Genomic DNA, 14480 nt, shown 5'->3' with positions numbered 1-14480 from the left:
CGAAGGGGGTTTCTTAGCAGCTTTCTAAGATGTAACTTTTGAGAGGCACCAAAGCCACATGCTTTCACCTAGTTGAGGTCTCTGAAAAGAACTCAGTGTCTGCAGGTGACATTGTGTAGCATGTCTGTGGCCCATGCCCCAATCTGATACCCTGAACCCCTATCCTGAGCCTTGGAAAAGTCAGGTTTGTAAATGAGGACTACACAGGAGCACACACTTCATTCACAAGAAATGCTTGTGACTGGGAAATACAGGCAGAAAACGGATTAATGTCTGCCGGGAAAGGAGGGTGAGGGTGAGAAATGAACATTGAAAATAGGAAGCCCCCCACATGGTGCTACTAAAATCCTGCAAACATTCTCCAGGCAACTGCTCTTCTTACTTTCACTTTCTCGATGACCTAGTTTTTTTCAACAACCAATCTCAGCAGAGGCTGGAGCTCACGCAGGGCTCATTTCCCCCCTGCCCCGCCCCGCCCCGCCCCGCCCCTAGCCATGCTAGGGCTCTGGACAATACCCCAGCCCTGTTGTGAGTAAAAGGCCAGCAGAGTCTAGCAGGCTGCTGGGCTAAGCTACCAGGACTTCCAGGCTGCAAATTCCACATTGAGAAGTCTCAAAGGTGGTAAGTGAGGGCGCCTGTCTTATGAGCTGTGAGACCAACAGAGGTGAGGTTTACAAGGTCCTGGTTGAGTCCAGGAGGGAACCCCAGGACTGCAGAGTTAGAAAAAAAGAGAGTAGACAGGTGGTGTCTGATGGGCCTTTAAAAAGGCAATTCCTCTAGAAACTCCAGGTGGTAAATGGCAGCAAGGCTGGTGCCAGGGCTGGTGTCTTAGAGCTGTCTTGGCTCCTCCTCAGTCAGACCTGGGTGCTGCAGGGAATCAGCAGCTTTCTCCTCTGCCTCTTTCTTGCTTTCTTTCGGATCCTACCACCTAGACAATTTGTCTGCTTCTGCTCTCTCCTCGCAGATCTGTAACACGTGTCTCTGTTTCTGAGCCCTTTAAAGACCAGTAATCTCTAGTACGAAGTTGAGCTGTCTTCATTTCCATTTTTAAAATAATTCACTCAGTATTGACAGAAAGCCCCCTATATCCGGAGCGTGCTTCCAGATGCTTAAAATCAGGGTGCCAGACAGCTCCCTTACGTCCAGAGAGCTCCAAGTGTGGTGGAGACACAGTCAGCAAGAGAAAGAACAGCACTTAGGAGTGATGACAGAACTGGCTTGGGCAGCGTCACTAGAGTAGCAGAGCAGAGACCCTGAGGTTGCTCAGCCCCAGTGAAGGAGGGAAGGGTGAGTAGTTGGAACTCAGTGACAGAGAAGGGGTAGATGACATTCTGGATGGAATAAACAATACTTCAAGGATTCAGAAGCAACTTTAAAGGGACATCAGGATGGGCAGGAGCGTAGGGGTCGCAAGGTGGGTCAGGTGAGAAGACCAGTGAGAAGGCCAGTCATTTAAATAAAGCCGCCCCAGCTTTCCTGAAGAGCCTTGGGGGAATTATGGGGGAGAGTCACAGGATCTGGGCACACTCTCAGATTGCCGTGTCCTTCTGTATGGGGAGAGGGAAGAACAATGGGTTGTGATATTCTGAGGCTCCCTAGCCTATTTTATCTGCATTTAAGCACTGCAGAAAGTCCTTGGGAACACACTGCCAGTGTTCAAAGGTCATATGACAGTCAGAGCAGAGCCATGGGATGTGCAGGGACTCAGACTTGGGTCATAGTGGCAGGAGCAGTCACTCAGTCTGGGCCAAGCTGTCCATCCATCTGGGGGTGAGGTGTGCTCCACAGAGAAACAGCCTGGTGCCATTGGCTGATCCAAGGCCTCCTGAGCAGCCACTGCAGGTGGATGCCCCCTGCTCCACAGCAGAGCTGGTGACCGCAGCCTGTCTTTGGGTCTCATTCAGCATCCCCATGTCTGTCCTGCAGCAACTGCAAATGCAGAGGCACTGTCTAATGCACACCTGGACATCTCAGAGGAGTCTTCACAGGCAGACACAGAATGCAGCTTTGCTGAAGCCAGGCTAGAGGACCTGGATGCTCATGTCTGTTTTCTTCTTCCCTTCCTCTTTTCCTCCTCCTCCTATTTATCCTCCACTCCATCAACTTCAGAGAGAGGAACCGGTGTGTATGGAAGGAGACCAGAGGCCACCTCTCTCAGCTGTGTCCTGTGTGTGCAGTTCTGATGATCTGACCTTCTATCTATGCAGATGACACAGACGCTAGTTTGGTCTGTTGCCATGACCACACTTAGATAATAACCTTAAGATGGGAAGAATTGTGACTGATAATTAATTTTAAAATCCAATTTTAAGTACTTAGGAGCTTTGAATGAGAACCCAGAGTCCCACATTGCCCTGAGTCAGGTCACTGAACCTTCAGTGTTGTGTTGAGTAACATTTCTCCTTTGTTTCCAGACTCTGCATCATGAATTCTCTGTCTGAAGTAAATGGCAACTTTGCCATCCACCTTTTAAAGGTGCTCTGTGAAAGCAACCCTTCAGAAAATGTCTGTTATTCTCCCATGAGCATCTCCTCTGCTCTAGCTATGGTCCTCTTAGGGGCGAAGGGAGACACTGCAGTCCAGATATCTCAGGTAAGCTGTATGTCATCCCACACCTGCTTCACTTGCCTGAGGGCTGCTGAGAAGGGAGGGTAGGAATGTGCTCACACTGTTTCATGGGGCAGGGGCTAAAGAGGAAGGGATAATGAGTTTTCCACAGTAATAACTTGGAGGGAACTCTCAAAATTTTGTCCAGACTTCACTGAGAAAATGGTACATAAATAATTTCTCACTGGCCTTGGTTGCACAGGCCTTCGATTCCAGCTACTAAGGAGACTGAGTCAGGAGAATGCCAAGTTCAAGACTAGCCTGGGCAACATAGTTTCAAATAAAAAAGTTTTTAAAACGATGGAGGGAGGGTCTTAGGGTTATAACTTAGGCTCAACCCAAGTACAGCAAAGGGAAGCAAGGAGTTGAAATTATTTGAAAAATAGGTTGCTAAGATCTATTTTATTTTTAGAGCAACAGAGTGTAATTATTCATTGCCAAGGAAGGTTAATTCCTGCTTTAAATTTTTTTGTTTTTGTTTTTGTTTTTGTTTTTCTAGACGGGTTTCTCTGTGTAGCTTTGGTGCTTGTCCTGGGTCTTGCTCTGTAGACCAGGCTGGCCTCGAACTCACAGAGATGCGCCTGGCTCTGCTTCCAAGTGCTGGGATTAAAGGTGTGTGCCACCGCCGGGCTGATTCTTGCTTTTAATTGTGTCCAACATGTCTTGCATAGCTAAGCTATGGAAGGGGTAAAATGTGTATAGCCGTCCACATGTTGACTGGACACTGCATTGGGTTACTTTATGAAGCATCCTGTGAGCATTGCAGGTGATTAAGAATGTGTTTCTGACCTCAGGGGTCCCAGGGCAGGTGGGAGACATTTGCCTGAGAAAAAGCCCTGTGCATACACTGTCCCAGTAAGAAGTAGTCACTGTTGCTCTGTGGTTTGCCAGGACTTTTTCATGAGGACCCTTTCAGGTATAACTGCTCATTTTTATTGTCTCCAAACTTAGTGAGTGCATGAGGACATGAAGATGAAGACATAGAAGAGGTTTCTTCATAATTACTCTTTATGGTCTTTTATAGGTTTTAGGTTCACTAATAAACACAGAGAGCTTGTGTATGCATATAGTTGTAATGTTTTTTTTTTTGGGGGGGGGGTTTGGTTTTTTTGTTTTTGCTTTTTGTTTTTTGTTTTGTTTTGTGTGTGTGTGTGTTTGTGTGTGTGTGTGTGTTTACATGCCTATGTGTGCTTCTTTAGGCAGAGGACAGGCATAAATGCAGGTGTCTTCTTTCCCCAGTGCTGGAATTGCAGCCATACACTCAAGGTCCTCTCTTTTCACATGCATAGTGAGGATCCAACTCAGAGCCTCGTGTACTTCATACCTAAGTACTTCAGCTTGAAAATTCCTTTTGCAATTAAAATGTCTCATCACTGAGCTCATAATAATTCATTCTTTTCCTTCACAGGCACTCAGTTTAAACACTGAGAAAGACGTTCATCAAGGCTTCCAGGGGCTGCTCAGTAACCTGAACAAGCCCAACAAAAAGTACTCGCTTAGAACGGCCAACAGGCTCTTTGCAGAGAGCACTTATGAATTCCTCCCAGTAAGTTGTATCAGTGGAATGACATCAATTGTATTCAAATACTTGTTGCTATAGATAACAGGAGAAGGACCCTAGAGAATGTGAGAAAATCAAGGATCAAGTACTAGCCAGTGTGATGGCATATATCCATAATAACTGCAGTTAAAAGTCTGAGACAGGAGGGTCTTGAGTTCTAGGCCAGTCTATGCCAAATAGTAAGACTCAACTCCAAAAACTTTCCCAAATTCTATAATGATACTTTGAAATATTTAAAATTTGACAACTTATAATTTTTATTTATTCAAGTTGGTCATTCCAACTTACAAAGATATAGTATATGAAGATGTTTATTGGTTAAAGTGACATCTAACTCATTTTAGTTTTGTTTTTTAATGCCACATATCAGAAGTTTGGGAAGCTTGCTGACACTGTATTTTGCAATGTTTCCTCACTGAACATGTTTCTCTCCAGACCTTTAAGGAATCCTGTCTTCAGTTCTATCACTCTGAGATGGAGCAGCTGTCCTTTGTCAAAGCAGCAGAGGCGTCCCGGAAACACATAAACACGTGGGTCTCCAAACAGACTGAAGGTCAGGATTTCAAGTGATTTCACACCCACATTCTTGTCCTTTCCATGCGCCTCTCTCTTCTCATCCCTCCCTCCTTTCTCCTAACTTCCCTTCTCCTCCCACTGACTAATCTCACTGTGTTTCAGAGTCAAAGGGATGCAGACCAGCTAGGCCACATGGTATAATTTAGACCTCAGTGAATTCGTGGAGATTTTTCTCAGACACTTAGACTTTAAAGACAGAGTTGTTTGTGTATTTCTCCAGGAGAGAGGGGCTAATATAAATGTCCTGAGAACTCATGGACCTGATTTACAGTCTAACAGATTGCATTAGAAGACGGGTGGCCTGCAGTTGGCAGGTCAGGTGATTCCACCATCTCTGAGATGGAGATGCCTGCGTAGACCTTCCCCATAGTCTTGGCCTGGGCTGGATCTTCCTACAGTCTGTGTTGCCTCAGCTCCCAGCACCTTTACTCTGAAGAGGACTCCTGTTTTCTGCTTCCACTTTTCCTGCCTCACATCCCTCACCTACATTTGATGAAACTAGACATGATTTCCTCTGTCAGGGCTGCTCAGTTATACTGGCCTAAAAGAGCTTGCCATTTGGGGTTGAACCTTATTTGTTTTTATTTCAGAGATGACATGTTCCAGCATTGGTCTTGGAGATCATTGAGATCATTGTCTGATATTTGAACCCTTCAGATGCCTCTGTACCACTAGTACATTCCTATTTCTACTAACAGATAGAGTATAGAGTGAGTGTCTTTTTCTTAAAAACTCAGCAATCATTTGCTAATTCTTATTGGAGTCTTTACCTCTTGTGCACCTTTGATATCATAAGTTAGCAAGTATTCTCTTCTCTGTTGGACGGATACCCCTTAATACAGAAGAAGGGGATATGTCCTCTTAACTGCATTATCTCTTCCAGGGATGGACAGCATTCCTAAGTATATAATAACAAACGACTTTCTGCCTTTGAGCCTTTGACGTGTGGTGATGTATTAAAACTTGGCCTGACCATGGAGGGCTAGATTAGACTCTATGCTTAACATTAGTGTATTGGTCAGGGTTCTCTAAAAGAACAAAATGAATCCATATTACAGAGGCGATTTAATAGATGGGCACACACAATACAGGCTGAGTAGTCTGACAATGACCATCTGCGTGTGCAGGGGCTGAGAATTTGGCAGCTGCCCAGTCTATAAGGCTTACCAGTCTCAGTCTGACATGGCAAACCTAGAGGATTCCAGAGAGTTATTAGTCTTAGTCCTCATGAAGGCTAAAGCAATTAGGTTCCAGTGTCAGCTGAAAATCGCAGCTGCAGAGATGTGAACAGTGTGGATGCACTCACCAGCAGGGACTGAGGCAGGCAGACCAGAGCAGTGCTGCTTCTCTCTCAGTCCTTATATCAGGGCAGCACAGGAAGCCTTTGCTCCCTTGGGGAAGCGTCCTCTCCATTAGTTACTCTTTCTAGGAAATGTCCTCACAGACCTGCCCAGAGACATGTCTCTTGGTTGATTCCAGACCCAATCAACATGGCAACCAACATTAGCACGTGGGGAAAACCCTGGATCTCTGTGACCCTTTCCACATTTCCTGTTTCTTTGTTCTCCATCCGGAAGTCATTTTTTCTGCTTTTCCCAAACCTGCTTTCCTTGAGAGATTTAGAAGTCTTTCACCATCCCCATCTTGGCCATGTTCCTCCTGTGTCCACGACCTTGAGGCAAACATTTGTATGTTCATTTGTTTTTCAATATGTTAATCCACATTCAGCATATTTGAAAACGTGATGCTTGGATCTGCCCAGGTGTCATATCAATTTATTTCTCACAAGTGTATAACATGAACCTGAACGAAGTCTCTGCTTCCTCAAAAGGGAAAATTCCAGAGTTGCTGTCGGGTGGCTCAGTTGACTCCGAGACCAGGCTGGTTCTTGTCAATGCCTTATATTTCAAAGGAAAGTGGCATCAACCATTTCATGAAGATTGCACAATAGAAATGCCCTTCAAAATAAACCAGGTAAGGAACAGTGTCCAAAGGTTCGTGACAGTGTGATAAGATTGCATGGAAGGGTGTAATTGTGAATGTTGTAGCTCTGGGGCTCAGTGGTAGAGATCACATGTACTGTGTGGATGCTGGGCTTGGTCCTCAACCCAGAAAGAAAGAGAACAGGAAAGCACAGAAAACCATTTAAAACATTTATTTCTGAATGAAAGGTTAATCTGTAGAGGAAAATGATAGGAATAGAGTATTTAATACTTGTGTTACTTTACATTTTATTTGTGGCTCTTACATGTTCTGATAATTTCTCATAAAATGGATGATTCAACCTCATTCTAGAAACTAAACTTTCCTTTAAGTTCAAGAAAACAGAAACTTACGTGTTAAGGTAGTATAAAATATGTATGGAGCATGAGGCAGAGTAGAAAGGAATATACAAACATTTATTTAATAGACTATTTTAAATTAAAATAATCACTTTAAATGATTGGTCAATCTATTATTATGAAGCAGATGTATTGCTTTTTATATTGAAATGGAGTGATTAAGATCTCAGTCTTTTTTTTTTTTTTTTTGAGACAGGGTTTCTTTGTGCCTTTCCTGGAACTCGCTTTGTAGACCAGGCTGGCCTCGAACTCACAGAGATTCACCTGCCTCTGCCTCCCAAGTGCTGGGATTAAAGGTGTGTGCCACCACCACCCAGCAAGAGCTCAGTCTTAATTACAGTACAATTTGAATTAAAGCAGATATTAGAATGCTTCTCCAAATCCCAATAGTATACAATTTAATGCAGTTTGGAGCCTTACCAATGTTAAACTTCCCTGTTCCTTTTTTGTTAGTAATAATTTTTTAAAAAACTTTGTAAAAGAATGAGTTCTTTCATTGGGAAATTTAATATGTATTATGTATGGTCTGTAGCAAATTTTTATGTTTAATGTACCACTGTAATTAAAATCTTCCTAGATGGCCTACTTCCATGTTTTAAAAAATATTGTTGGACTATTAGAACAGAACCCCTGGGTTAAATCACAAGAAGACACATGAAGTTCTGTCCAGCCGGCCCCTAACTTTTAAAGGGTTGACAAGAACTGTATGATTATGATCGGTCATCAGACTGTAATGCACCACAAAGATGCATGAGTATCAGTCCAGAGAGTCCCCAACTTGTAGCCATTTAACTGAGATTTTCCTTCCCCCTAATGGGCTATCAGGATGGAGCTCTGCCCTAAGACTGTGAGTGTCTGTGCTCTGGTGATCTCTGCTCTGTGATGGGTTAGAAGGTTGTGACCCATCGTGAACCTCTGAGCATGTGTGCACCTGTTGCCAGGCTGTTTTCTGAGAGGATGTACCTGTCTGTAGTCCCATTCACATGACTATGACAGTAATCCAGTATATTTGAAGAAAACTTTTCTGCTAACTATATGCTATTTCCATAGATGAAATTGTTGATCAAAATCCTGCATCTGATATGATGGTCATCTTTCCATTAGTGTAGCAAACTAGCTGAGATAATCAACTTAAAAGAGGAAATGTTTATTTTGGCTCATTGTTCCAGAAGTTTCGGTTGGGTCAGTTGGTCCGATCACTCCAGGTTGTGGTGATGCACGACAGCATGGTGGAAATGCATGGTGGGGGTTTGTTCACCTCAGAGCAGTCAGGAAGCAAAAGAGAGAAACAGGAAGGGATTGTAATGCCAGTATCCCCTTCAGGGGCACCTCTCCCCAATACTCAATTTTCTCTCATTAGGCCTAATTCCTAAAGGTTTGGCTAGCTCTCATTAGTGCCATTGTGTGGAGAGGAGCTTTGGAACATGAGCCATTGTAGGACATTTTAGACCCAAAAATTAATATTTGAATGCCACATTCCTTTTTCTGGATAATGCATAGTCTTTATGTAGTTAGTCCTTGTCCTTGGCTGGGGTGTTTTTGGGGTGTGTGTGTGTGTGTGTGTGTGTGTGTGTGTGTGTGTGTGTGTTTGTTTGTTTTGTTTTGTTTGGGGTCTGTCTGTGTGTATGAACTTGACACAAGCTAGAGCCATTTGAGAAGAAGGACTCTGTATTGAGAAACTGCTTCCATAAGATTGGCCTAAGGCAAGTCTGTTGGGCATTTTCTTGATTAGTGATTGGTGTGGACCCAGTGTGGCTAGTGCCAATTCTAGGCAGGAGGTCATGAACTACACAAGAAAGCAGGCTGAAAAAGCAATGGAGAACAAGCCAATAAGTAGCATTCCTCCAAGGCTTCTGCATGAATTCCTTCTCTGACTTTCCTCAGTGATGGAATGTGACCTAAGAGTTGTAAGATGAAATAAATCCTTCCCTTCCCAAGTTGATTTTGGTCATGGTGTTTCATCACAACTGTAGAACTCTATCTACAACAGTTCCATATCAGCTTACAACAAGTATTTTTAATGAAAGCAGGAAAAGGCTGGCAGACGTTGACTAAGTGGTCACTGAAACATGAATAGTCCTTGCACTGTAAGTGCTGAAAACATTCCTGGCATTAACTGCAGCTCATTTGTAAACCTTCTGAACTCTCAATAATATCTTTTATGTTCTGGATTCTTCTGTCCAGAGAGAGCAAAGACCGGTACAGATGATGTGTCAGGAAGACACTTTTAACCTCGCCTACGTGAAAGAAGTTCAGGCACAGGTGCTGGTGATGCCCTATAAGGGTAAGGAGCTGAGCTTGTTGGTCCTGCTCCCAGATGATGGTGTGGACCTCAGCCAGGTAAGGTGGGAAAGTCTGTAGAAGTTACCACTCTAAATATCTATTAGAAGAACCCAGGGTCCCCATTGTCCTTCTTCATTATGACAGAACTCAATGTATTTACCTTTCCAACTGCCATTTGAGCAGATGGTACTCATAAACTGGGCCTGGAGCTGTGTGCAGTCCCTGTGTTTGGGGATCAAAGCTGTGTCCAGGACTCCCATTGTGGGTTGTGTGACCTTGGACATATGACATAACTTCATTTCTGGAATGGGACATGGTTCCTGAAAGGATGGAATGAGGACAACTGAGACAGTGAACTTAGAACACAGTCTCCCTCTGTAAAATAACCTAAATCATGATCTTTGCCAGCATTTTATTTTAATATCTGAGAACATAAAATAGGCAGAAAAAATATTGCACTTTAACCTCACAAAGTGGAAGAGGAGGGGTGCCAGCTGGTGAGGACAGAGTCAGGGACATCATAATGGCACATTTGGTCTTCCTTGTGACAGGATACCCCACAGTATATCAGCTATCCTCTGAATGGTGGATAATGGATTGTGTGTGACCTAAGGGGTCTTTGTAAGGAGAAGAGCTCCCCTGGCTCTTCCCATCCAGCTCCCTCACTGTGGCATTGCTTTCCTAGGATGTTAGTGTTTTGTCACTGGCAAACTGCCTGGCATGAATAACCCAGGATTGACTCACAGATTTGAGGTTTCATTTAAAGTAACTTGACCCATCAATGGGTTCCATGGTGACAGGTACATGTGGCAGAGACTACAGACTTTTAGTAAACAGGAAGCAGAGAAAGGAGAAGGGACAAAGGACCAAGGATGACCTTCATAGGTACACCTCTGGTAACGTCTTCCTTCATTCTGCTAGACCCACTCATGCCTAAATTATTGACGCCTCACTAAATGTCACCACCAGCTTCAGAATAAAGGTTCTCTATGTGAGATTTAAGGGAGAATTTCACATTCAAACCATTAACAGCCCACAAAACACATAGAATCCTAGACTGGATAGACCTCTCTTCTAGTGTGGCTCACACCAAGAATATTTTACAATTTTTATTTTATTTTATTAGCATCTATGGTTTATTGTCTTCAAAATCAAGTCTAGATCAAGAAAACAAAAGCAAATACAACCTAAACCATAATCACCTGGACATGGACACCTATCAGAATAAAAGTTATCTCAGAAATGATTTAGGAGAGGATAGCCAGATCTTCCCAACCCTGGGCTGCTTGGCTTCTGTGCCCATCAGGGACACCTCATACAAGCTAGCAGGACAGTGGGACCCTCACACAGTCTTGCCATGTGAATAGACAGTGCCTCTGTAGGATGATGGAGGGTACTGTGAGCAGGAAGTGCCTGTGAGACTCTGGATAAGACCTCACCTGTGAATCTGAAAATCTCTAATTCTTCTTTGACAGGTGGAAAACAATCTCACTTTTGAGAAGTTAACAGCCTGGACCAAACCAGACTTTATGAAGAGCACTAATGTTGAGGTTTTCCTTCCAAAATTTAAACTTCAAGAGGACTATAACTTGGAGTCTGTGTTTCAGCGCTTGGGAATGGTGGATGTCTTCCAAGGGGGCAAGGCTGACTTATCAGGAATGTCTCTGGAGAGAGACCTGTGTCTGTCCAAGTTTGTTCACAAGAGTGTTGTGGAGGTCAATGAAAAGGGCACCGAGGCTGCAGCAGCAACTTCAGCCATCGCTGACTATTGCTGTGCCTGTGACGTCTCAACATTCTGTGCAGATCACCCTTTCCTTTTCTTCATTAGGCACAACAAAACCAATACCCTCCTGTTCTGTGGCAGGTTCTCTTCTCCATAAAGGTATGTTTACTATGTGGGAAACAGTTATTCCTACAGTTCTGTGAGGATGGGCATGTGGGGGACACCATGTTCCAAGATGAGGGCACTTTCCTCCTGGCAGCCTGATTTTATGATGCCCACATTCCTCTTCCGTATCCCAACATTCATCAGTGCCCTTTTGCCAGGTCACAGGACCACAGAGTGGTTGGGCTTCCTGTTGTGTAAACAACAAAGGAAATAAACAATTCCCACAAGAGAGCCTACAAAGTTCTCTAAGGTGACCCTAAATAAATGCCCCACTCACTGCACAGACAAGCCATGCCTGCTCTACATGCTGTCCTGTCCTGGCTCCTCGACTCTCCCCATCACTTGCCTTAACTTGTTCGCATCATAGTAAATGCTTCTGTGGATGATGACAGCCACTGCAGTTTACTAGTGATTGGTCCTAAATGCACATTTTAACTTTATCTTCTTTGCTGTCCACCACTCACCACTGTGTCAGCCTTGGGGACAGTGGAGACAGTGTGGTCCTCCAACAGCTGGCCTTCATTGTCTGCTTTCATCTTACCTAGCTTGGACTGCTACATGTCCCCTTGCAGAAGTCATGCTTCTGTAGACCATTTTGTTTCTCTGTCACTATCTATTATAGTTAAATTCTATGAAGTCCTTAAAGGTTTTTTCAAAATCAATTTATTTTTCTCATCAACCATGTATGCACTTTGAACATTAATTTGGCCACTTAGAGTGGTTGCTTTATCTGTTAACCTCCTCCATCTTGGGTAATCTCCCAACTAGACTCTATGGTTACCAAGGGATGGGGTTATATTTCACTATGCTATACAGCCTATCCTGTGTCACCTACAGGCAGTTATAAGTGATTTCACTGTGTAAGACTGTCATAATGGGGCTGTAGAGATACCTCAAATGTTTTGACTTCTACTAGCTCCTGTATGCAAATGGTGTATGTATCCTCACTCAGATTCACACATACAAGTACCTTTAAAAATAAAGACATTTTTAAAGAAGAGTGCCATATGTTTATTTGATGGCTGGATAATATCTACTCTTCAGCCCCCAGAAAATTCCTAGAGCTTATACAAACTTTCAAAAAAGTGGCAGATTAAAAAATTAACACAGAAAAATCAGCTTCATTCTTATCTGCCAATAGCAAACATGCTGAGTGAAAAAACAGGCAAACAATCCCATTCATAACTGCCTACGGCTTGGAATAATCCTAACCAAAGAAGTGGATGACCTCTCTAATGAAAACTTTAGAACACTCAAAGGAGAAATTGAAGAAGACACTAGAAGATCAATTAAACTCTCCTTCCAGGCTCCTGGCTTGGAATAGTCACCAGTGTGAAATGGCTGTCTTACCGAATGAATCATACAGATTCACTGCAATCTCCATCAAAATGCCAATACCATTCATCATGGAAATAGAAAAAAATTCTGAATAATTTGGAAGCACAAAAGACCTCAGCCAATGTAATCCTGAGCAATACCAGTAATGCTGAAAGTATCACTGTACCTAGGTTCAAGTTATACCACAAAGGGTGGTATTGCCCTCAGACTGGTAGACCCACAAATAAAGTACCCAGACATAAGCCAATGTAGCTACAGCCACCTGATTTTTGACAAAGATAACCAAAGCATACATTAGAGATGGGTAGTGCTGCGGACACTTGACATCTTCATGTAGAAAGGAGACACTGGATCGTTTTCTTTGACTTCACTCAAAAATCAACTCCATATGGAGCAAAGACCTTAGTGTAAGACCCAAGTCTCTGAAACTGCTGGAGAAAAAAGGGAAGATTGCCTTTAGAAGAAGAGGCAGAGCATCAATACCCAGAATATATAAAGAACGCAAAAGATAAACAAGTAAACAATTTTTAAAAAATGGACTAAGGGGGCTGGAGAGATGGCTCAGAGGTTAAGAGCACTGACTGCTCTTCCAGAGGTCCTGAGTTCAATTCCCAGCAACCACATGGTGGCTCACAACCATTTGTAATAAAGGTCTGGTGCCCTCTTCTGGTTGGTCATACATGCTGTATACATAATAAATAAATAAATCTTTAAAAGAAATGGACTAAGAAGCTGAACACGAGTTTTCAAGAAAGTGAGACAACAGCCAGTGAATACTTCTGAAGATTTTAAACATACTTAGTATGAGGGAAATATAGCTAAAACTACTTTGAGATTTCGATTCTTATCAGAATAGCTGCCATCAAGAAAACAAATGGCAACAAATGCTGGTGAGGATGTGGGGACAGAGGAGTCCATATGTACTCACTGCTGTGGATGTGTAAATTAGAGCAGCCACTATGGAAATCAGCGCAGAGTTTTCTCAAAGACCTACAGAGAGCTATCATGCAACCCTGCCATACAACTCCCAGGGATATACCTGCAGGACTCTCTGTGTCCTTACATTCTCATCCACGTTCACTACAGTTATAGTCACAATACCAAGGAAATGGAATTGACCTAGATGTCCATCAATAGATAAGCTTCCAGAACTGTGACACTCTCCATTCGTTTTGTGTCACTTTCTGTGGCAGTGATGTGTGCTCTAGGTCACACTACTACAGACATAGAAGTTAAGAGTCACAATCATTCCCCTAGGGGTTTCAGTGCAAATAAACATCTAAGCACCAGAGCCTGACTTCCCTTTGGTGGTATCATGTGAGAATTCTGAGTCAAGTTCATATTTTAGTGAGTTGAATTTTCTGTCTTCTCGGTCCTGTTTTCAGTGACATTTGCTTCCTTTTAAAAGAGCACTTTTGATGACTTGTCAAGGGGCTCAGGTTTCGTGCCCCAACACAGGAGACTTGCTTGGCACTGTGCCTGTGTAGCCCCATGGGAAACACAGCTTTCTCAGCCCTTGCTCATGAAGATTGGGAGTGGTTTGCTTTAAAATTGAAACAATAAACCACTCAGCACATTAAAATTTTAGGAGCCTATTTGAACATTCATGAACTGGAGCTAGGCCTCATTTAGAGAGCCTGATGGGAAATATAGAAAGTATCCGCAGAATCCAGATAAGAAAAATAATCTCCATGGGTAGGAGTGGAAAGTTCTAGTTAGAGGTTTGTTAATAGTTTATAAAGGTCCAGGTTGATGCTTTTGGAGGGGTCTAAGTTCTAGGTGTGGGCCCTAATTACCTTCACCCAAGTAGCCTAGGTCCTGGAACCCGTATAGGGGAGATTCCAGGTCTAAATGTTAGCCAGACAGTTAGTTTTCTACTTTTCTG

The 14480-nt window shown here is 43.2% G+C and overlaps 1 protein-coding gene across 1 annotated transcript; it reads left to right on the top strand.

Annotated features, from left to right (window-relative positions):
• Window positions 1-489: 489 nt before the first annotated feature.
• LOC118584862 (serpin B9-like) lies at window positions 490-12257 on the top strand. The gene is made up of 7 exons (XM_036189199.1): window positions 490-621; window positions 2415-2592; window positions 4016-4153; window positions 4604-4721; window positions 6576-6718; window positions 9271-9426; window positions 10845-12257. Exons 2-7 carry the CDS (start codon window positions 2425-2427, stop codon window positions 11247-11249), a joined length of 1128 nt encoding a protein of 375 aa, XP_036045092.1. The 5' UTR covers window positions 490-621; window positions 2415-2424; the 3' UTR covers window positions 11250-12257.
• Window positions 12258-14480: the final 2223 nt, after the last annotated feature.

Source organism: Onychomys torridus, chromosome 5, assembly GCF_903995425.1.
Source record: "Onychomys torridus chromosome 5, mOncTor1.1, whole genome shotgun sequence".
Taxonomy (NCBI): Eukaryota; Metazoa; Chordata; class Mammalia; order Rodentia; family Cricetidae; genus Onychomys; species Onychomys torridus.
The sequence above is the reverse complement of the archived record's forward strand: the minus strand, read 5'-3'. Positions and strand labels throughout refer to the sequence as shown.

Excerpts from the sequence above, each read along its gene's own strand:
- LOC118584862 (XM_036189199.1), top strand. The coding sequence starts at position 2,425 with ATGAATTCTCTGTCTGAAGTAAATGGCAACTTTGCCATCCACCTTTTA. Across the intron at positions 2,593-4,015 it reads CTGCAGTCCAGATATCTCAG|GCACTCAGTTTAAACACTGA; the intron begins GTAAGCTGTATG and ends TTTCCTTCACAG. Across the intron at positions 9,427-10,844 it reads ATGGTGTGGACCTCAGCCAG|GTGGAAAACAATCTCACTTT; the intron begins GTAAGGTGGGAA and ends CTTCTTTGACAG.